General features: G+C 39.4%; 1 protein-coding gene across 2 annotated transcripts in view; it reads right to left on the reverse strand.

The window, feature by feature from the left end:
* Nucleotides 1-24,824, reverse strand: part of KLHL32 (kelch like family member 32) — a 242,965-nt gene that overhangs the window by 129,023 nt on the left and 89,118 nt on the right. For both annotated transcript variants that reach the window (XM_032651502.1, XM_032651501.1), the window contains exon 4: nt 5,227-5,334. In XM_032651502.1, coding sequence (XP_032507393.1) covers nt 5,227-5,334 — 108 coding nt within the window. The remainder of the gene's footprint in view (nt 1-5,226; nt 5,335-24,824) is intronic.

Consider the following 24,824-nt stretch of genomic DNA (forward strand, 5'->3'; position numbering starts at 1 on the left):
CCTGGAGGGGTACTCCTGGGAAATTTCAAAGGAGACTACAAATCTCACTATCGTTTAGTGCATAGTTTCTCTCTTTACTGCATTTCTGGAATCTCTCCATCAGACTGCAAGGGACAAAACAGGTGGAGAGTTCTCAGGAAAGTAAGAGGAAGCTAGCTGTCTTGAACCCCTTGCTCTACTATATGAAGGCATATAGCACAGTACTTGGCATACAGCCTATCTTCCCCGACATCATGGCAACCAGAGCGCTGAAACAGTGAACTTCATTGTGGTTCTCAGTCCTATTTGCTTTCATTTGGGGTCCTTAGCTACTCAAATTCCTAGAGGTATATCCAAGACCTTTGGGATTGCATGTGTCCTTCCACCTTTTGAGAAGGGCTCTTCTCTCTATGAAAGGGTCTTGCTGTTAAGTGCTCCTCACTCTGGCTGGTTTTCTCAGCAACCCTTGTTGCTCCTGGGTGGCCGACCTCTTGTCCAGTTTGGACAGGGATTCCTCCCCTCAGGCAACATCTCCATTAGAATCCTTTTTCCCCCTTCTTTTTCATGTCTCTTCTACTCAGGACTGGTCTGAAGCACGAATGAATTCCTGGCCAGAGGTGGAAAGCAAGGAGATTGGGGAGGCCGTGGTAACAGGGTCCTCTTGCTCACCAGAGTTAAGTGAGAGTTGGTTTTCTTAGGTTCACTTTGTCCTTTTCTCCCTAAGGCAGATCTGCCCAGTGACAGTTTACATCATACCCTCTGCTTTGAACCCAGCTCCCAGAGGCAGCCCAGAACAGGGCCTGCAGAGAAGCCTGGCTCCTCTGCCCTCCACGGCCAGTTCCGCTGCACAGGGCTGTGCAAGGTCGCCCACGAGGGCTGCAATGCATGTGGGGCTCTGCTCAGGCTGTACCCCAAGCAGTGTGTGCCCACAGGAAGCGCACGCCTCTAATTAGTGCGAAGGCAGAATGTGTGTGTTCCTTGATAAGAAAAGAAAAGTGCATGTATTTTCAAAGGATGTATTAGCATTAGGAGGAAAATTTGATTTTTCTTTAAAATTTCCTGGATGGAATCTGTGACCAATTTTAAGAAGGCTATGCTTTAGAACAGTGTGTAGGAGGAACACACACACACACACCTTGTTACACAGTGGCACTCATTCATCACACCTACTCTATACTTCCAATTTCTTTCCCAAAGCAGCAATCATTTTCAGACACTTAAAATACTTGACATTTTATACTATGCTTACTACAACAGACTAAAGGTATAATCAACTGTCAGCAGAAATATCTATAGGTAGATAAATACAATGTTAACTCTGATTTTTACAAATCTACATATATATCAAGGCTAAAGACCATATATCAGCGAATGTCTGCAATAGTAAATAACAATTAAGAAATTGAAGAACTACACTTTTATCCACGTTTCCATATTCTAAACTCTGCTTACTGTTAATTTCATTTTCAGAGTAAGAGAAAGCTTTTTTGCATTTCCCAAGTATACCACAATTCCACTTTTTGCCATCATCTATGTTCACGTCTCAAAGGGAAAACAGATTTATTATAGTCATTTTGGCGTTTAAGAAACCAAACTGCCATGGATGTCGTCCAAGAAAGACTGTATCAACTTCCACTCTGCAGCAAAGGATAATCACATACAGAGTACAAGTGTAGCAACTCGAAGCCTTCGTGAACTGAGTGTTGGAAGAGCACCCAGGTTGAGAGAACCATCAAAAAGAGTTCACTCTTGGGCTTCACTGGTGGCGCAGTGGCTGAGAGTCCACCTGCCGATGCAGGGGACACAGGTTCGTGCCCCCGTCCGGGAAGATCCCACATGCCGCAGAGCAGCTGGGCCCGTGAGCCATGGCCGCTGAGCCTGCGCGTCCGGAGCCTGTGCTCCGCAACGGGAGAGGCCACAGCAGTGAGAGGCCCACGTATCGGAAAAAAAAAAAAAAAAAAGAGTTCACTCTCTAAAATGTCCAAACACTTCCCTGCCTCCCTCAATAAAGTATAACAAATATGACTTAACCCTTTCTTAATGACATAGAACATTAAGAAGGGGTTAAGAATAAACAATGGATTTGAAATTAAGAGGACTGGGTTTGACTCACTGGGTCGACATGCCCTGGGAGAATGATCTTGGTCATTCACTGCACCTTCCGGGGCCTGTCATCTTTAAGAGAGGATCACCGAATTCCTAAGAGCTGTCTAGAAGATTAGGCTACACAGCACACGTGAAGTGCCTAGGGCAGTGCCCCGGTTCTTGCAGAGGGTGCTCCATGAAATGCCAGCCCACTTCTTTACCCCTCTGTGCACAATCTGAACAGATGAGTTGCTGCTGTATATGCTGCAGGGCTGTCACCCCTGTGTGGAGGCACATGTCAAGAGTGGGTCACTGGGCAGAATAAATGCAACTCTACGTCTTGCCCTAGAGTTTTTTTTTAAGCACTTACATTGGATATATGTGTGAGTGTGTGTGTGTGTGTGTGTGTATAAAAATGTATTCTTATTTGGTTTCCTTTTTCTCATAAAAGTGCAATATGAGCATATGACTCCCAGACAATAGGATATGGCTGTCTTTCTGCAAACTTCTTCCTTCTTCCCAAGCCGTCTCCTTACCCTTCAGAAAGTCAGCTCCCCTAATGCCGTTATGCTATCTTCAGCTCACGTTTCATAGATCCTTTGTGCCACAGACACTTCATATACATATACATATATGTGTGTGTGTGTGTGTGTGTGTGTGTGTGTATATCATTAAGAGCAACTTTATTCATAATCACCAAAAACTGGAAGCAACCAAGATGCCCTTCATATATCCACACAATAGAAGGTACTCAGCAATAAAAATGATCTATCAAGTCACAAAAGACATGGAGGAACCTTAAATGCATATTGCTAAGTAAAAGAAGCCAGAAAAAGTCTACATACTACATGATTCCAAGTATATGACATTTTGAAAAAGGCAAAACTATAGAGACAGTAAAAAGATCAGTTAGCAGTTGTCAAGGGGAGAGGGGGAGAGATGAACAGGTGAGGCAAAGGAGACTTTCAGGGAAAGGAAACATATATATAAATTTATATATATATATATGTTTACATATACAGACGTTTATACATATATACATGTAAACTTAGCCATTGTGAAAGAAACCACAAAACAATCAAGGCCAACAATAAGGCAGCCACTTATATCTGAGTGTGCGTTTTACCTCAGCGTTCACAGCAATTTTTGTGCTCTTTTGTTTACCAGTGATTTAAACACGCTTTGCAGTCTATAGCCTCTAAGCTTAAACCATTTCGTTGTTAATGCATCTAAGTATAGAAACTACTTATTTGGGTAGCTTTATCAAAAAGCAATATTTACTATTGCATCCCCATTGTACACCAGTGAAGTGTGAGCTATAGGTTATCAATCGTACTTTAGAGATGGGCAAATGCAGGTATAGCTGTAATTCAGGTGTGAAGAAAGAAATATACACGAGACACAATTTATAGCTGATGTCTTTCTTCACATCTGTAAGCCAAAAAGCATACAACACATTATTCACTCACCTCACTAGGAATATGTTTTGGCAACTCTGTGAACAATAACTGTCTGTGTTAATTTCCTAAGGCATGATATTTGGTTGGGCTGACCCTGAATTTGTGATCCCTCTCCCTTCTATTTTCCTTTGTACCTGCTACTTGATGGATGACTTTTTCCTTTCTATCACTATTTTCATTTCAGCTGCCAGAGTTACCTCAGTTATCCTATGAAACATATCTCAAACTCTACCAGCTATAGAAAAGAGAATGGATAATATCATACACTTTAATAAGCCTCTAAATAAAAAAATTTAGTAAAAAGGTGAACTCCCAACATTCTTCAAGACCCAAATACCACGTTCTCTGTAAAGATTTGCACTGATCGCCCCAGTTAACCACACCCTCCTTTTTGCTCCCACTATGTCTTATATTCTGCTTCTATTATACCTCCCATCACAGTGAGGACATGGAATTATGTATATAACTCTCTCCCACCAGGATGTGAGCCTGCCAAGAGAAGAAACCCTTATTTTAGCTCAGCAGACACTGAACATAAGCTGGATGAAATGGAATTAAAGAACAAAACTCTATAAAAGAAGATAAACCTCTAGTCGGTATCTGGTTTGATGTAGTTGAGTAGTTCTCAAATAAAAATAGTGGGTGAGAAGGGTGGGCAAAATGGGTGAAGGGTGAAGTTATTTATATTACAACTGAAAGGTACAAACTTTCGGTTATAAGATAAATAAGTCTTGGGGATGTAATGTATAGCGTGGCAACTATAGTTAACAATACTGTATTGTATTTTTGAAAGGCACTAAGACAGTAGATCTTAAAAGTCCTCATGACACAGAAAATTTGTAGCTATATGTGGGGATGGATGTTAACTTATTATAGCAATCATTTTGCAATATATACATATTTCAAATCACTGTGTTGTACACCTAAAACTAATAGAATGTTACATGTCAGTTATATTTCAGTTAAAAAATAATTCTAAAAGGAAGGGTTTTGTGTATTCTAATAACTGTTACACTAACATGAAATTAGATATGAACCGTGAAGCTTCAGATTTGGATTTATATTGTCTTTATGAAGTTTTGTTTTGATTTGCTATGACAGTCATACACTGACATGGCTTTTGTATTCTACTAGTTGTCACTATTATTCTTTCATTTTAAAAAAGAAAGAAAACGAATGTTCTCTGAAGATTCCTATAAATCCTATAACAATTTTAATGATGAGCAACTTTGGCTTTCAAACCATCACATTCTAATCTATTACTTGAGGCCCTGATCCTGAAATGTATGTAGAGGACAGGGTGTCAAGATGCTAGACGGAGCTCTTTACAGCTTTAGATTCTTTTTTGGGGGGCGGGGGGCGGGGAGCGTTCTTGTTTTTAAGCCAGTAAAGCCATGATTGAGTCACTGAGCTTCAGTGATGACAACGAGAATTCAAGTTATCTTCCAAACTCTTTCCCACATAATAATTCTTCAGGATATTTTAAAATTACACCAGCAAGCAACTGAGCTAAGATTAAAATATTTAAGATCAAATTATTTTACTTACCTTTCCATTATTTTAGCTGTAACCTTAAGTAGATGTAAAACTTTTTTTAACCTCAAAGTGAATAACAAGAAAAATCTCTAAATCTCATGAATAATCTCCTCTGTTTAGGTGCACTTAAAATGTTAAGCCTCTCAGATGACGTATGGTACCATACCTGTCCTGTGTATGCAAATTCCAGAGCTTGCTTTAAGCCGAGGCTGGTCACACCGTGTAAATTCACCTCGTCAGCACCACTTTCCACCATACAAAGACTGAACATGGCCTGAGATGGGACAGAAAAGAAGACAGTTACGGGACTTAAAAAGCAAGAGAACAAGACAAAGTCCTAGAGAAACTAGGAAAGAAAAAAGTTTTACAAGTTAAAGACTGATTTTGGTTTTTGAAATGCTTCTGCAAAACTTCCTTCACTCAAGCCCCTGCAAATCACTTTGCTGTCCAAATAGTTACAGTAACACACAGATGACTCTGCACACCTCACACACAGAGCGGCGCTGAATCCCACAGCTGTTCTCTGGGGTGACTTGTGTTGAGGCTCTCTCCCTTAACTCATTCTCTCGATCCTGGCGTCCCACAGCTAACCTGATATGGGTAGCAGTCCCGAACATTCTTGCCATAAGACATGGAAAGTAGTGCCTTGCCTCCTGACTTCTCTGCCCTTTTTTCTGCCTCACCTCAAGGACGCATCTCATCCTTCTCATGTGCCATAGATCACACCCTCTATTCCAGTGGTTCTCAAAGTGTGGCCCCTGGGTCAGCAACATCAGTATCTCCTGGGAACTCTATAGAGTATAGATTTATGGAGCTCCAGCCCAGACCTACACAATCAGAAATTCAGAGTGGGACCCAGCAATCTGGGTTGTAATGGGCCATCCGAGAGACTCTGATGCTTACCTGAATTTGAGAACCACTGTCTAAGTTATTCAGTGAAACTCAATTTGCCTCCAAACCAATTCTCCAAATGGCCAACTTACTGAAAATCAGTTTGTCAAATGAAAACGCTGAAATTTAAAAAATGCAGGAATTCCCTGGTGGTCCAGTGGTTAGGACTCCACGCTTTCACTGCTGAGGGTACGGGTTAAATCCCTGGTCAGGGAACTAAGATCCTGCAAGCCATGCAGTGTGGCCAAAAATAAATAAATAAAATAAAATGAAATAAAATTTAAAAACTGAAAACTTACCAAGTTAAACAAATGAATGGGCTCCCCCCCGCAAAATAAAGAAACCACACTAATTTGTACACCTTTAACAAGTCTGACTTAACAGGTAATAGAAATAATATTCAATTTTGGGTCACTCATTATGAAATACACTATTTAGAAAAGTGTACATCTATGTAGTGAAGAATTAACCTTACCCAAAGGGAGGTCTGGCCTTTGCCTTTGGTTTCTGGAAGGTAATCTACGCCTTTGGAATATCCTGCCTGATAGGAACATCCCTGTTTCCTGGGGCTTTGGCCACTGACAGTCTAACGACATGATTTATGACAGGAGCTTTGGTCCACACTGTATCAGCTGTGACCTAGTGGGAAGCAGCCACATAGCACAGGGAGATCAGCTCGGTGCTTTGTGACCACCTAGAGGGGTGGGATAGGGAGGGTGGGAGGGAGGGAGACGCAAGAGGGAAGAGATATGGGGACATACGTATATGTATAACTGATTCACTTTGTTATAAAGCAGAAACTAACACACCATTGTAAAGCAATTGTACTCCAATGAAGATGTTAAAAAAAAAAATAGAGGGACAAGACACTAAAGGTATTAGTCTGACCCCCAAGAGAGGCTGGAGATGAAAGGTCAGCCACATAGGCAGTCTGTGACTGAGCACCAATAAAAACTCTGGACACGGGCTTCCCTGGTGGCGCAGTGGTTGAGAGTCCGCCTGCCGATGCAGGGGACGCGGGTTCGTGCCCCGGTCCGGGAAGATCCCACATGCCACGGAGCGGCTGGACCCGTGAGCCATGGCCGCTGAGCCTGCGCGTCCGGAGCCTGTGCTCCGAAGCCGGAGAGGCCACAACAGTGAGAGGCCCGCGTACCGCAAAAAAAAAAAAAAAAAAAACTCTGGACACCAAAAACGAGTGAGCTTCCCTGCTTGGCAGTCCTCTGTGCTTACTGTCACAGAGCGTGGTCAGGAGGGGGTAACACAATGACTCCACAGGCGGAAGAGGGCCAGAAGCCTCATATTTGGTTCCCTTCTGGACTCCACCTTCTGTGTCTCTTCCCTTGGCTGATTATGATCTGTATCCTTTCCCTGTAACAAGCCAGATCTGTGAGTACACAGCCTTCAGTGAGTAATGTGAGTCTTTCTAGTGAATTACCGAACATGAGAGTAGTTTTAGGAATCTCAAACTTGCAATTGGTGTCAGGAATAAGAGAAGTCTTGAAGGGATTGTCTCTTCCGATTTTGCAGTTTGGCTAACTTCTTAGAAGTAAAACAAAAATCAAAACAAACAAACCAACCAACCCTCACTGTTCTATGTGACAGGATTTAAGTTCATACCAAATCTTTTTAATTTTAAAAAGTCATTTTTTTGTTTTGCCAATGGATTAATATTCATCTTCTAGCATTTTTTTATTCTGATAAATTCATTTTTGATTCTCAAAATTCTTTACATTTTAAATTAATATGTATGGGACAAGTGGTTTTAATTGATGGTCCATTATTCTTTCCGGAGGTCCTCATTTCTATCTCACACAGTAGAGTTGTAAGTTTCATAATGAATAAGATTCTCTTTTATAACTTCTAGTTAACCTTTTAACTGTTAGAAATACAAAATTTGAGAAATTTTGTAAAGAATATTTTAAATGCTTATAATTTGAGAAACTAAAAAATAACATTCAAAGTATCCTAAAGACACTGGGAGTATGTAACATGTAACATATGCAATTCTATTTGCTATATTAAATAGCAGACATTCAGAGTATATAAATTCAAAAATTCACTTTATCATGAATAAATGAAATCTAACATTCCTTTAGAAGCTGTTAAAGGTGAATGGCCAATATGGTAAATTTGACAACTTGGTTAGTGAGTTGATCTGACTTCCCACTGATGCCACTGGCAGTTAAGGTTAAGAACACTAGACTCGAAGTTACATAATCCTTGGTTTAGTGAAGTACAGTGATTAGAAGCAAACATGTAACCAAACAATTCTGAGTTTGAACACTGCCAAGTGACTAGGAAAAACACATACCTTCTCTGTGATTCAGTTTTCTTATCTGAAAAATGGGGCTAAAGATTGTACCCACTTCATGAACTTTTGGAAGATTATATGATATTACATATAAAGTACTAAATACAGTGCCTGATACATGGCAAGCTCTTAGAAAAATTTATATTTTATAATAACAATGAAATAGAATGAAGTTTCTCTTATGTATTCTCTGGTTGAAAGGATTGACTTATCAGAAGTATCGGTTCTGAGTCTTGTTTGTTTGTTTTTGCTTTGTTTTGCTTTTTAAATCAAGTATGGCTATAGATAAAAAATGCTAATAGGAAATTGACTTAATGTTAAGTGGATTCTGCTTATGCATTTGTAGAAGATCTGAAATTTCAAAATTAAAAAGCACAGGTCACAAAAAACTTTCAATCTGTCTAATTCTAAATTTGATTCTAGATTTCGTATACCTTGTTTTAAAAGAAACTGAAAGAAATTTCAGCTTGAAGTTTTCAGTGTCCATTTTTTATTATATGAGTGTTTCAGTTTTTAATATTCCCCACATTAACTTCTTTATTCAGGTCTTCCAGGTTGTAATTGCACCTGATATGGTAACCAGCTGCTCTCCATCAACCCATATACAGAGCAGGACAGAAATGATTCAAACCGCAAAAAAATTATCTGGGTTAATGAAGTGGAAAAAGTTCCTGAGAGCAAAGGTTAAATAAGAGAACACGCGGCCAAGGGAGTTTTTTGAATCTGCTTTCATAAGGGTCTTTTGGGATTGACATGTACACACTACTATATTTAAAACAGATAACCAACAAGGACCTACTGTACAGCACAGGGAACTCTGCTCAATATTCTGTAATAATATAAATGTGAAAATAATTTGAAAAAGAATATATATATATATATATATATATATATATGTATAACTGAATCACTTTGCTGTACACCTGAAACTAACACAACATTGTAAATCAACTAAAGTCCATTATAAAATAAATTTTTTTTAAAAAAGCAACTATGGCAAAACTGGCATAGAACAGGTATCTGTCCTCAACCAGAGACTTGTGAACTACTGAACTTGAAACCTGGCTTAGCAGAGTTAGGGAAAGAATACAACCCCTTAAATAATGTACATACATATTTGTACATGTTTGTATAAGCAACAAAGCAAAACCAAATTGGTCACTGTGGTTATGTTATAGAGTATGAACTGTAGAGGATACGAAGAGACCATTTACATATAGTATTACTTGGATCATTACCATGAACATGTGTTACCTGTGTATTTCTAACACCGGTCTTTTGAAACTTTGTTTTATTTTTAATGTTCAGGGTTGCTGAGGAAGACACATATGATTCAAATCCTGGTTCTATGACCTACTTTGTCATGTGGGCAACTTACCTTGAACATGTAACCTTTGGCTAATCTGTGAACTTTTCTGAACCTCAGGCCCTTTACCTGTACATGGGGATCATACCAACCTCACAGGGTTGTCTTGAGGTTTAGATACAATTATGCTTAATGTCAAGAGTAATACCTGGTACATAGAAGGTGTTTAATAAACAGAAATTCTTATTCTAATAATCCAGGCTGATTGTCCTACTCTCCCATGTCTCCCTTTGATCCCAACTGGAATGAGAGCTAAGAAACAAACCCCCAGCCCCGCCACCACCCTCTGACCAAATCCATTCCTTTCTAAGACTTTCCTATTGACGATTTTCACTCAAAATTCCTATGTCTGGCTGCAGGACTTCACGTTCACCACATACCCCTACACCCTACTTTAAGGACTGACACCATCAGAGAAACCATCACCCCTATTTCTAAAAACACCTAACTTCCAATCTGATATCATATCATAGAGTCTTAGAAATTTAATGTTACAAATTTAACATATAATTCTTAAAAATTAGAAAAACTGGTTAATTAAAAGATAAAAAGGGAGCTATTAAATCAAGGTCAATGTCTTTTAAGTTTAATAAACTTAGAAGGTACCTCAATTAGGAAAAGCCTCATTGGATACCACCAAAGTGAGGAAGAACCCCAGCCATTTGACACAGCGAAACACGAGCTGCCTAGGCTGCCTAAGCTTGTGAAACAATGTCTGGAGACCTGCTAGAGACCATGGGGAAGGACAGAGACTCCTTTGGTAGCAGAAAAGGTGGTAAGACCAAGGGTGCTATCTTTTAGCATCAAACTTATTGAAAAGGTAAACTGTAATATGCATGAAAGTGAGTACCATATTTGTCTTCTTCACCATGGAGCCCCTAGACACTAGCACTGCATGCATGCCATAAATACAGGTCAATGAATGAATGAATGAATGAACTGAGAAACTCTTTAAAAATTCAGCTGCAATGTACAAATTGTTTTTGTCATAAACAAAAATAATTCGACATAAGAAAGAATTTTCTGGATATAAGGTGTTTTAGACACTGGGATTAAAAAGTAATGAAAGTTAAGCAGAAAGAATATCTACCAAATGAGTTCAAAGCTAGACATTTAGAAAAAAGTAAGAACATATGGCAATGTCCTCTATTAAGCCACAACATTCTGCCAAAGCATGGGAGGGTTCTGCTTAGAAACAGGAAAACACTGCAGAGACTCCTTGGTTCACACTGTTTTGTCTTTGGGAGAGCCTTGGCCAGGCTGAGATTTACAGTCATCACAGCTTACTTTTGGCTGATAATGTACTGCAACCACCACAAATCTTTCTAATGGAAAACCCAGTTTGTGAGGATGCAATCCACTTTAAGTGCCTACCACAGAGAGAGTTGTGGATGTATAGTGTCACTCCTCCTGTACTTCATACAGAAATGACACAAATTGAGTCCTAAAATCACAGTACGTGAATTAAGTTTCCTTGGGTCACATTAGTTGTCATGCAGTCATAAGATGAGCTACAACCAATTTTAGGTTGGTATATTATGCCACAAAACTGACCGATGGCAATTCTACTACAACCTCCAAGGTAAGTAGAATGACAGATGACAGACTTTGTGAAGCTCTTAAAGGTGGTGAAATATGATCTTTTTTACCTGGTAAACTACACATAGCTTTGGAGTTGCACTGGATATGGGCAAGATGTACCGTGAATCCGCATTTGATTAGGAACACAAATGATTTTACAGATGAAATAACTGGATTGTTTGGGGGCACATTCAACACTTATCTTTTATGAGAGAGATAAGTAAAAGTAAACAAACATGTTTTAGGAAGTTATTGAAAAGAGCAACTTGCAATGATTGTGGCAGATCCAGCCTGATCCCCTATGCCTTTTATATGTTATATAATTAGTGATGTCTACAATGGCCATGAGGCATTACAGAGATATAAGCTAACCTCTGAATTAACAAAGATTACATTTTGCTCAATTTAGTGTTAATGGTGATTATCCTTTATTGCATTTTGGTTATACCTCACGTATAAAATAGGTAGTAAATCTCAGTTAATGAGACTGTTCAATTAACCACAATAGCCCATTTCCCTGACATTAAAGAGAAAAGGGTCCTGACCACAGTTGAACTGGACTATTTACCTTTTTTATCTCACAAATGCAAAAGCAATCCAATCCATTTGAGGTGCTTAATGGCCTGAAAGAGTGGGGATGCTTGATTGAAGGGTATTTTTCCTCTATACATTTATAGCTGTTTTAATTCTCCCTCAAACAATATAGTAATACTCTCAGAGAATAAAATGTCATGACAAATAAAAACAGTAAGGTTATATTACTATAAATATAATTAGGCATAAAAATTAATATTTCTGAAATACCAGTTTCCCCTCACCTTAACCATATAAAGAAAAATCTACCTTATATGCTAAAAACTGTGAAACATTTTGGTTTTCCCAACATCTTCAAATATGTAGCCTGTTTATTCAAAGAATCTAACTGTATTTCACAGCTTCGCTCTTGGCACAGTTACTTCTTAAATTTAACTGCATAGTGATAATGAGCCCTTCAAAACCAGCGTGATTATGGTCTATCCTATTTCTCCTTAGAATTCTCTTCCTCCTAGATGTGGCCATATTTCAAACTACTTAGGTCTTCTGGGGGAGTATGGAATGGAATGGAAAAAGGACACAAATCAAGTTGTTCTTTTCTTAGCTAAAGGGACAGGACATATGAAGGCCAGAAACTGTTGCCCAGCACGAAATCAGGTTATCCACGTACGGTATTTATCTTTATCACCTGTTAGGTCCTCTGGAAAATGACACCCACACATCTGGCTTTAGCGTTGGGTCACCCTCTCAGATCCCTCATTCCTCTGGTGCTTCTCTTACTTTCTAGTCTATAGTTATATCCCATGGGTATGGGATTTCAATACTTCACTACCCACCATGTAAAGAAATCCATTATTTTATCTTTAAATATCTTTCAGATATTTAGGGATAGCACTTTTCCTTTTCCTTATTGAATATACTTGATAAGCTACTGTTGGATGAACCTTTCCAATGGAGAGACCTTTTGGTCTATCCTCATATGGCAGCCAGTGGCACTATCTTGCCTTTCAAAATCTACTAAGGGCACAATGACTAAGACCAAACCTGGATTTCCTGCATTTTGACATCTGTCCTAAAGCAGAATTTGGGGTCCGCGTGAAGGAGTGACCAAGCAGATGTGATATAGATTCTACAGAGTGAAGTAAGTCAGAAAGAGAAAAACAAATATCGTATATTAACGCATATATGTGGAATCTAGAAAAATGGTACAGATGAACTGGTTTGCAAGGAAGAAACAGACACACAGATGTATATGGACACCAAGGGTGGAAAGCTGGGGGGAGCTGGCAGAATGAATTGGGAGATTGGGATTGACATATATACACTAATATGTATAATATAGATAACTAATAAGAACTTGCTGGGCTTCCCTGGTGGCGCAGTGGTTGAGAGGCCGCCTGCCGATGCAGGGGACACGTGTTCATGCCCCGGTCCGGGAAGATCCCACATGCCGCCGAGCGGCTGGTCCCGTGAGCCATGGCCGCTGAGCCTGCGCGTCCGGAGCCTGTGCTCCACAACGGGAGAGGCCACAGCAGTGACAGGCCCGCGTACCACAAAAAAAAAAAGAACTTGCTGTATAAAAAATAAATTAAAAATAATAAAATAAGTAAAATACAATAGGCGATCTGGGAGAATTCTCTAAGACACAGAAGAGGCACTTACACAGCTTATCAGAGATGCACAGGGTGTGTTTGAAGTATCATGAATAAAACTCTAGCTTTTTTCTGTAAGTGGAATTTTAAAACTGGAAGGTACTTTAGAGATAACTGACCCCTCGCTGCTCAGAGTGTGGCCCCTGGGTCAACAGCATTGGCATCACCAGGGAACTTATTAGAAACGCAGAATTTCATGTCCACCCACACCTACTGGATGGGAAGCTGCATTTTAACACGAGCCCCTAGTGATCCACATGCACGTCAGAGTCTGAGAGGCATGGCTGTAGTCAGTCCTCCACCCCTGCAACGTTCCTTGCCTATCTGGATATTTGAAGTGATGAGACACCCAATACTTCACTGGAGAATGCAAAGTATTAACAATGCCTTTAGAATATTGAATCACTCTCTGGATAACTTTCTCTTCTTGGTCCTAGTAGAGGGTCAATAAATTCACTCTCTTTTCTGCTTGATAGTCTTTCCAACATGCGATAACAGCTCTTAAGTCTCCCTATTGGAAAAAGCATCTACTCCAAATTCTCTGAGTCATAAAATGTTAGCACTCAAAGCCAATGCTAGAATTCTGCAGTCCAGGCAGGAGACCTGACTCCAAATCCCAGCAAGCGAGGACTGATCCCCAGATTCATGGGGTAAGGAGGGGAGGTTACAGCTTAAAGAAAGACCCACAGTCCCAAGAATAAGGCCTTTAAAAGAGTAAATCGGGCTTCCCTGGTGGCACAGTGGTTGAGAGTCCGCCTGCCGATGCAGGGGACACAGGTTCGTGCCCCGGTCCGGGAAGATCCCACATGCCACGGAGCGGCTGGGCCCGTGAGCCATGGCCGTTGAGCCTGCGCGTCCGGAGCCTATGCTCCGCAACGGGAGAGGCCAGAACAGTGAGAGGCCCGCGTACCACAAAAAAAAAAAGAGTAAATCATCCCATGTTCTTAGGTGGTGGCAGTGGTAGGAGCCTTCAGACAAATCCATCATGTCACCTTCCTTTTCCTCACTACTTTGGTTGACTTTCTCTGGTCCAACTCCTTCTTATACTTTCCTGAAGAGGAACTTCATGTGGCCACCTCAGAGGTGCTACTGACACAAATCCCTCAGACTCATTCCTATGGAATCAAAAGTAAAAGCTTTTAAGGATTTTCAATTTGCCATAAAGAATGTCAAGGCAAGGCTTCCCTGGCGGTGCAGTGGTTGAGTATCTGCCTGCCAATGCAGGGGACACGGGTTCGAGCCCTGGTCTGGGAAGACCCCACATGCCACGGAGCAACTAGGCCCGTGAGCCACAACTACTGAGCCTGCACATCTGGAGCCTGTGCTCCACAACAAGAGAGGCCGCGATAGTGAGAGGCCCGTGCACCACGATGAAGAGTGGCCCCGCTCACCGCAACTAGAGAAAGCCCTCGCACAGAAATGAAGACCCAACACAGCCAAAAATAATAATAATATTATTAATTAATTAATTAATTTAAAAAAAAGAATGTCAAGGCAACCCAATCAAAAATTGGGCAGAAGACATGAATAGACATTTCTCCAAAGAATACATACAGATGGCTACAGGCACATGAAAAGATGTTCAACATTGCTAATTATTAGAGAAATGCAAATTAAAACAACGAGCTATCCCCTCCCACCTACCAGAATGGCTATCAACAAAAAGTCTACAAACAACAAATGTTGGTGAGGATATGGAGAAAAGGGAACCCTTGTACACGGTTGATGAGAATGTAAACTGGTGCAGACACTATGGAAGACAGTATGGAGTTTCCTCAAAAAACTAAAAATAGAACTACCACATGATCCAGGAATTCCATTCCTGGATATATATCTGGAAAAAATGAAAACACTACTTCGAAAAGATACATGCACCCCAATGTTCACAGCAGCACTAGGTACAACCGTCAAGACATGGAAGCAACCCAAGTGCCCATCAACAGACAACTGGATTAAGAAGATGTGGTATATATACACAATGCAATATTACTCAGCCATTGAAAAGAATGAAATACTGCCATTTGTAGCAACACGGATGAACCTAGAGAGTATTATGCTTAGTGAAATAAGTCAGTCAGAGAAAGAAAAATACTGTATGATATCACTTATATGTGGAATCTAAAAAATAATACAAATGAATGTATATGTAAAACAGACTCAGAGATATAGAAAACAAACTGGTGGCTACCAAAGGGGAGAGAGAAGGGGAAAGAGACAAATTAGGGGTATGGGATTAACAGATACAAACTGCTATATATAAAATAGATAAGCAACTATACTGTATAGCACTGGGAATTATAGCCATTATCTTGTAATAACCTATAATGGAGAATAATCTGCAAAAATACTGTATCACTATGCTGTATATCTTAAAATTTTAACCGCAAATTTCAACAGTTCCTCTTTCATTTTTAATGTCCTCCCTTAATATCTTTTTCTTCAACATGCTAACATAAACACAGGCACCCAGTCCAGCTGTGCCATCTCTTTTCAATCTTTCATTTTATTCATCACTTTGGTTTGACAGCTGCGAGTCAGGCAATACACATTGGAGCCACTCGCCCCCTGTTAGGCGTTCACACACAGGAGGGCAAGAGGCCCGGCTAACACATGGTTTCCTCTAACTCCATTAGTTGCTAAGCAACCACTTCACTTGAACCTTCCTGATCCAAGGCAGAACAGGACAGTTTAATATGAAGTGTTCAGGTCATCCCATATGCTCACGTTTACTCCTTCCGCAAACACATCTGATGCTTTGTCCATGCAGGCTACATGAAAAGTCTCTACATCTTACAAAATGGGGAAAAAAAGAGTTTAAGGATAATCCACAAGAGCTGAAATACCTTTCAAAAGTAAACAGATGAAGAACTTCTTTTAATCCTATGAAAATGTATATATGCATAGATATATAATTTTTAAAGTGATATGAATGATTTGATATGAAAATCTCTCATATGACTTTAGAGTCACATCTCTCTAAATGAGAAGAATACTGGTAATTCAACCCTTCAGGAATCCAGGCATGCAAGCCCCAAACCCAATCAACATCAGATGAGCTAATTAAAAGCAACTGATTCAGCAAGCAGCTGGACCATCCCAGAGTGGACAACTCATTTTGAATCAGTTTTTTTTGTTTTGTTTTTTTTTTTTGCAGTACGCGGGCCTCTCACTGTTGTGGCCTCTCCCGTTGCGGAGCACAGGCTCTGGACGCGCAGGCTCAGCAGCCATGGCTCACGGGACCAGCCGCTCCGCGGCGTGTGGGATCTTCCCGGACCGGGGCATGAATCCGCGTCCCCTGCATCGGCAGGCGGACTCTCAACCACTGCGCCACCAGGAAAGCCCTGAATCAGTTTTTTATAACAATGATAAACAGAAGCAGGGCATATCTATATATTCCAATAATTTTTTACAATGATTCATCAGATTCACATGATCAGCCACTTTGTCCCTCTTTTATAAAACATCCGTCTTTGCTCAATACTCAATCTCCGAAGGTTTAAAATTTTCATCAGCTTCATTATCCTTCAAACATGTGTTCTTGTTCTTTCCGAGGAAGCTAAGGTTGACTGTATTACTGTGATTAAATAAGCATTAGTGAAATTGTGATTTTAAATAAAGCAGCATGAAAGTCATAATTTAAAAGTCAAAAGTCATAATTTAAAATTTAAAAGCATAAAAAAGATATGGGAGAAAAAGCGAAAAAAATCTTTCAATACAAACAAATACATATAAAGAGCTTAGCACAGTGACTGCAGAGAGTAAATGATAAAAAATTAGCTATTATTATTACAAGAATTTATCTAGCTTCATAGTGTTTATATTCAGTAGAAGTGAACCAGTTTAAATAAAGAAATAAAATGCAGATCAGAGTTCACCATTCTCCATTCACTATAAGGAACACAGTTCACTAACAGCACAATAATGAAATTAATAGTTACCTAATCTGAAACGTTAATGATTTCTCTGGCACTGATGCAAATCATTTTAAAAGAGGATGTGACAAAGATTGTTTAGAGGCTCTCAGTTTTCTATTTAAAAAGGAAATAACGTTTGATCACTCCCACTATTAACTGGTACTTCGCCTTGAATTGACAAAGGGAATACTATTTATAATGAATGTGTTCAGTTTCAAAAGGAAATTATGAATCCATTTTCATTTAAAAAACAAAACAAAACCCCACACACATACTCCTATCCCACAGTATATCTAAAAGCAGCCTTCTCCTAGTTATTCAACAACTACAGCTTCTATAACAGACAGATGTGTAGCTGTTCATTGTCAGCCAGGCAATTAACGCTTATCGAACATCCACCGGGTGTGAGGCTCCCTAACACACTGTCTATGAAATGTCAGGTTGACTGCTTAATTTGGCTTTGCTGAATGTCAAGGCCATCGTTAATGATGCTATGTTTTTCTGGCTAAATTTAAAAGGTAGCTCATGAGGCCTCTTCTTGGTTGATATTAACTAAATGACTAATCAGCAGACACAGGTTGCAGAATGCCAACATCTACTCACAGACAACACATGATTATCACTTAGGTGAGAAACTGAACACATTTTCAACTGTGGGTAATTTTTGTCTATTTCTATGGTTCCTTGGAACTATGTTTGTTTGTAGATTGTTTTTAAAGTCACAACTGCCTTAAGAAAAGAAAAATCTATTGCAGCACTTTAGGTGCCTCTTCTGAACCAGATTCTGGTATTTTTGGAGTTACAAGTTGAAGGGAAGCAACCAAACACTACCACATTAAGTCCCAACTAATTAGCCAAGGACTCTAAAACTTATGAGTACCTAGCTGTCCAGTTTTCCTGGGCTCTTAATTCCCTATTGGCTTCAGGTGATACTGCATATGTTGGACTAGGCCAGTTGGATCCAAGAAAACAGCAAGATGTCTGCTGGGCCACAAGTCTTTTGGATTCAGCATTTAAGTTTCCTTTCCAGCAGTACATATCCACTAAGAATCTAAGAAGTTCTATGTTGGGGAATTGGTATAACCATCACTCTCCTAGTTTTTAACTCAACTTCAGCATCAGCAATGTCATAGTCTCAAGTGTGAGAAGAAAACAGAGTCAGTGCCCTAGTGTCTCTGAGCCATCCTTCTGCTCCCCACCTTCACACCAGCTATTATACAGAAGATCTGTATGGATAATAACAAAAATATTATTCAGTCTTCATGAAAATCACTTTTACTTGTGAAAGTTGAAACAGGTATCACTGCTCAGTTCTGTATTTACAACTGTACCTGTGGACCCAGGTATCCTTGTCACAGCTGAATAAATCCCAGAGGTGAAAGAGCTTTTGCTGACTGGACCTATGACTCCAAAAGTTTAAAAAAACTAAATGGTGGCTTTTTGTCTTTACAATTTTATAGCTGCATAAGTACTACATAAATATAGTCTTCTTTAAAAATAAGGTTAAAGTCTTACTTCCTAAGAAAGTAATATTTGAGCAAAGATCTGGAAGGGGTAAGGGAGCAAGTTATGTACTATCTAGGAGAAGAGTAATGCAGGCAGAGGGAACAGCTGTGCAATGGCCCTGAGGTGACAGCATGCCAGGCATGTCTGAGAAACAGCAAAGAGGCCAGTGTGATGGGAGTGGAGAGAGAAAGGGCAAGAGTCATAGGAAGGAGGCCTAATGAGGTAGAATCATGTAGACCAAAAGACATTGGCTTTTACTCTGAATGAAAGTGGAAATCATCAGAGGGTGTTGAGCAGAAGTGATATAATCCAACTTGCTTTCAATAAGATCACTGGGGCTGAAGTACTGAAATAGACTCCAAGGGCTCAAGGATTAAAGTAGGAAGATAATGTAGGAGGATACTGCAAAACTCTAGGCCAAAATGATCCTGGCTTGCACCAGGGTGGTAGGAGCAGAAGTGGTTGGAGTCTGAATATATTTTGAAAGTAGAGCCATGGAGCTTGCTGGTAGTTTGGATGCAAGAGAAAGGAGTCATGAATTACCCAGCAGTTTGGGGCCTATACTAACTATACACTGTTAAACTGAAACGGAGAACACTGTGCGATAAGCAGGTTTGTGGGAAGAAATTGGGAGCTTGATTGGACACAGATTTGTGATGCCTGTTAAACATCCAAGAAGAGATGCTGAGCAAGCAATTGGATATACAAGTTATGGATTTTAGAGGAGGGTCCATTCTGGAGATATAAATTTTGAGTTCATTATCTGTGATGATTAAGTTTATCTGTCAACTTCATTGGGTCACAGGGAGCCCAGATATTTTGTCAAACATTATTCTGTGTGTTTCTGTGAAGGTGTTTCTGCAAGAGATTAACATTTGAATTGACAGAGTAAAACAGATTGCCCACCCTAACGCAGGTGGGCCTCATACAATCAGTCGAAGATCTGAATAGAACAAAAGGCTGAATAAGAGAGGATTCTCTCTGCCTGACTGTCTTCAAACTGAGATGCTGGCTTCTTCCTGCCTTTGGACACAAACTGAAACATTGGCTCTTCCTGGGTCTCAAGCCTGTAACTTACAGACTGAAATTACATCTTGGTTCTCTAGCTTGCTGACTGTATAGATCCTGGGACTTGTCAGCCTCTGTAATTACATAAGTCAATTCCTTATAATAAATCTCTTTATATATATAAAATCCTATTGGTTCTGTTTCTATGGAGAACCCTAACTAATATATCACTTTATATTATATATATGTATTATAAATATGTGTGTGTGCATATATATAAAGCCATGAGACCGTATGAGATCATCATGAAAGTCGCTGTAGACATAGAAGAAGTGTAAGGACTGAGTCTGGGCCACTCCAATTTTAAGAAGTTGGGGAGATGAGGCAAAACCAGCAAAGAATATTGAGAAGTAGCAGCCAATAAGTGGGATAAAAACTTGAAAAACCCAAAAGCCAAGTGAAGAAAGTGCTTCAAGGAACAAGAAGGAATTGAGATGCTGTGAGTTAGAAAAAAAGAAGACTGGAAATGGATCATTGGATTTGGCTGTATTTTATTGACAATGTTTGTATCTGTGCTTATAAATGAGATTAGCTTCTCACTTCTTTTGCTGCCCCTGTGCTTTGGTAACAGAATTATGTTAGCCTTATAAAATTAGGTGTGTAACTTTCTATTGTCTTCCAGACTTTAGAACAGGTTTATGGGAAATAGCTGTTACATAAAGAGTTAGCAGTACTGGCATGTAAAAAATCTGGCCCATTGCCTTTCTGAGAAGGTGCATAGCTACTTTGACTACTACCCCGATTTCTTTTTCTTCCCTTTTCTTTTGGTTCAATTGTGGTAATTTATATTTTCCTAGAAATATATTCACCAACATTCTGGTGTTTATGAGTATAAAGTTTCTATGGTTTCTATCTATCTATCTATTTATTTATTTATTGGGTCTTCCTTGCTGCACATGAGCTTCCTCTAGTTGCAGCAAGCGGGGGCTACTCTTCGTTGCACTGAGCAGGCTTCTCATTGCAGTGGCTTCTCTTGTTGCAGAGCATGGGATCTAGAGCGTAGGCTCAGTAGTTGTGGCACACGGGCTTAGTTGCTCTGCAGCATGTGGGATCTTCCTGGACCGGGGCTCAAACCCATGTCCCCTGCATTGGCAGGCAGATTCTTAACCACTGCACCACACGGGAAGTCCCTTTATGGTTTCTTTGATAATCATTTTTCCTTTCTTCACCTCTAAATGTCACCTTTTTCATTTTATAATAAAATTTTTCAATTTTTATATATCACCTCTTCCTTTTGTACAATTCTTAAAGTTGGCCAGAGTTTACCTAAATAACTCATACTCTAAAAATAGTTTAAGAATATTTGATATAAAAATATATATGTATGCTATTTCATGAATACTTGCTTTTATCCTTATTTCCTTTCAGCTATTTTATTAGGGTTTATTTTATAATTTCAGCTTTTGGAGTTGAAAGCATAGTTTATCATTCTAGATCTTCCCTACTTTTAAATAGGCTTGGAAAGGACACTGTGATGTGGCCCCCAGATCCCTCTTTAATGAAGAATCTGTGGTCCCAGCTGCTGGGAGAACTGGGGGCAGACAGACTTTAGCTGCCAGCCTCTTCAGAGATTGCCCAGCTACTGAGAGTGCCTTGTCCAAGGTCCTGCCCCTTCCTGGGTAGCCCACATTCAGTGAGTGAACAGTGCAAGAATATAAAGTCCTGGCCACCTTGGCCCAACACTAAATGGCATTTTAGCTCCAGAGTTCCCTGTGGAGTCAGCTGAGACTGCTGGTGGGCTGGCATCAAAGATCAACTTCTCCTAAATCCTGCTTTCTCCATCTCCCTCTGCAGGTGTTGATTCCAAAGTCTTCTTCCCAGGGAACCCAAACTGCAAAGAAGGCTATAATTGTGCTTCTTCAAATTCATGTTAAGAACAATGCTTTAATTTCTATTCAGTTTTAAATATTTTGAAATTTTGACATTGATTTCCCTTTTAACTCATGAATTATTGAGTGCTTTTTAAGAAAAAAATTGCAAGTACATGGGGGGTAAGGTCACTAACTTTGTTACTGATTTCTGCTTGTAATGAGTTCCTTATGACCTACTTTACAGTTTTTACAGCTACTCTGTATGTGTTGAGAATGTGTGTATCCAGATCCTCTAGCTACATTTTCATTATTTTTTAGTCTACATGGTCTGTCGGTTTCAAAGAGAAGAGTATTAAAAATCTCCCACTATGACTGAGGATTTGTTGATTTATCCTTATAATCCTATAATTTTCCTAATATATTTTGAAGTTTTATTAAGTGGATATAGGTTCATAACTGTTACTTTCTTGATGGATTGTTACTTTGGTCAGCACAGAATATCACTTTTTGTCCCTTCTAATTCTGTTCTTCTTGAATTCTAGCCTGTGCCATATTAATATAAATACTTTGTTAGTGTCTAATATATTTTTCTGAGGTATGTTTTTTACAACAAAATGTACTTAGATTTATATTTTTAATCAATCTGAGTTTGTTCCTTTCAATGAATTACTTTGAACAGCTCACATATATTCTTATTACTAAGCATTACTAAAATATTTGGTTTAACTTCTGCCATCTTATGCTGTGCTATAATTTTTCACATTTTTTGTTTCTTTTTTTCCTCTGTACATATGTAGCAATGAAAGAAGTTTTCTTCATTTGGTATTAATTATAATTAATGTAAAATCTCTTTCTGATTATATCAATAACCATTTTCCACACTGTCATAGTTTCATCCATCTGTTGAATTTGTTGATAATTCTGTTATTAATTAAGGTAATGTGACATTAGGTAGTTTTATAACAGATAAAACCCAAATTCCCATGGCTTCACTCACTCATGACACATGCCAGTGTGAGTATCCCTAGGTAAGCCACTATGTATGTGTTTTTTTAGGGCCCAGGGTCCTTTTATCTTAGGGCTCTGCTCTCCTCTGAGTCCTTTCAATTTGGCTTATAGACAGAGAAGCCAACTGTGGAGCGGGCACACCTGCTCATAACCACTTTGCCCTGTAAGCAACTCATACCTTTTCTCCATATGCTTTTGCTAAGAACGAGTCCCATGGTCCCACCTAGAAGCAAGGGGTGTTAGAAAATGAAGTCCCTGACTGAGTAGACACTTCTAAGCAACAACTCCAGAAGGAAAGGGTATTAGCTGGCTGTCTCTGCCACATTCTGGTTTCTACACCTTGCTGAATCATTTGGTTTGTCCATCACTACTTCAAACACAGAAAACTCTGGTCCCTTAGCATAGCACAATTCATTCCTCTATGCTTCATGCTTTTGCCCACTTAATCCTTGCATGAGTCTCAGCCTTCTGTTTTGTGTTTGGCATTATCTGTTCCATCAGCCTTTCTCCAGAATGGGATGCTACCAGCACCTTTACCTATAGGTAAGCATACCAGTTACTCTCGCAACGATGAGAGCATTCCCTCTGTTGGCCTAAACCTTGGATAAGAACCCTGGGAATAGAGAAATCTCCCATTGGAATTAGCTTTGCCATCTGTCTCTGAGCTCAAGTAAAATCTTTTAGACACAACACGGCTTTGCTTGTTAATCCCCTAAATCCCAAACACACCTACTTACTTCTTGACAGTTACATTTATCAGTGTTTACAGTTTATTTTGCTATATGTTTTCACTGCCTTTTTATTTAACTTTAAATCCTTTTTGCTAAACTGCTATAGCAACATACGTGAGTTCACCATTAAAAAAAAGCCAATTGTATTACACACAATAATCTAAACATAATGATCTAAAAAGAATACATTTCTCTTAACTAAAAATTTAACTATTCTCCAACCACCATGAAAGAGTTGTAATGTTTAAATTAACTGTATGAAAAGTACCAAGATGAAAAAATGAATGTAAGTATTTTTATGGGAATTAAGTGTTAAGACTGTTTCATTTACGTGAAGACAGTCAACTGAGTAAAGGTGAAAAGACATTTTTCCTATTCCAAAATAATATCCAAAAGCCAACTTTATTAAAAGTTAATTTAACATGGGTTTTGTCTGAGAAAAATCTTTTAAAATGTTCCATTTATCCAACTGATAAATTATCAACATGTGTTTCAAAGTCTACTCACTATAAAGCCAAAGTGTGCATTTATTGTTTAGGGAGAGACTTTTAAGGGGAAGATCAGTGAAAAAAGATAAAAGGAAAATGAAGAAAAGAGAGAATGGTGATACAAAGTAAAACAGACAGATGCATAAAGAGATCCAGAAACAGCCAGACAGCAAACTAGAAAAAAAAAAATGCAGAAAGTCAAAGAGAGTGCCGTGGACCAACAGATGTACCCACCACTTACAGTTATTCAAACAAAGGAGAGAAAAATGAGTCGAACTTTCATGTAATAACAACTCTAGGACTTCCTTTGTGGCACAGTGGTTAAGAATCTACCTGTCAATGCAGGGGACACGGGTTCGAGCACTGGTCCAGGAAGACCCCACATGCTGCAGAGCAACTAAGCCTGTGCGCCACAACTACTGAGCCTGCGCTCTAGAGCCCGCAAGCCACAACTACTGAGCCTGTGTGCCACAACTACTGAAGCCTGCGCACCTAGAGCCCATGGTCCGCATCAAGAGAAGCCACCGTGATGAGAAGTCTGCGCACCGCAACGAAGAGTAGCCCCCACTCGCCACAACTAGAGGAAGCCTGTGCGCAGCAACGAAGACCCAATGTGGCCAAAAATAAATAAATAAAATAAATAAAGTTACTAAAAAAAAACCCCACAACTCTACCTTGGGTTCTTTTATGATAGCTATTACGGCTATTCTGCAACTATAAGCAAAATGGCATGTTGCTTCTTGGTACATAATACCAAAAAATTCATATGCTCACTCAATAACTATTAGTTGAGTGCCTATATGCTATGCTCTCTTAGAAGTGTTGCAGGTTTAGCAGTGAATAAGAAAGACAAAAATCTCTGCCCTGATAATGCTTTCAAGTGGAACTGAGTTAGCTGTCTAC

This window comes from Phocoena sinus, chromosome 12 (assembly GCF_008692025.1).
Source record: "Phocoena sinus isolate mPhoSin1 chromosome 12, mPhoSin1.pri, whole genome shotgun sequence".
Lineage (NCBI taxonomy): Eukaryota > Metazoa > Chordata > Mammalia > Artiodactyla > Phocoenidae > Phocoena > Phocoena sinus.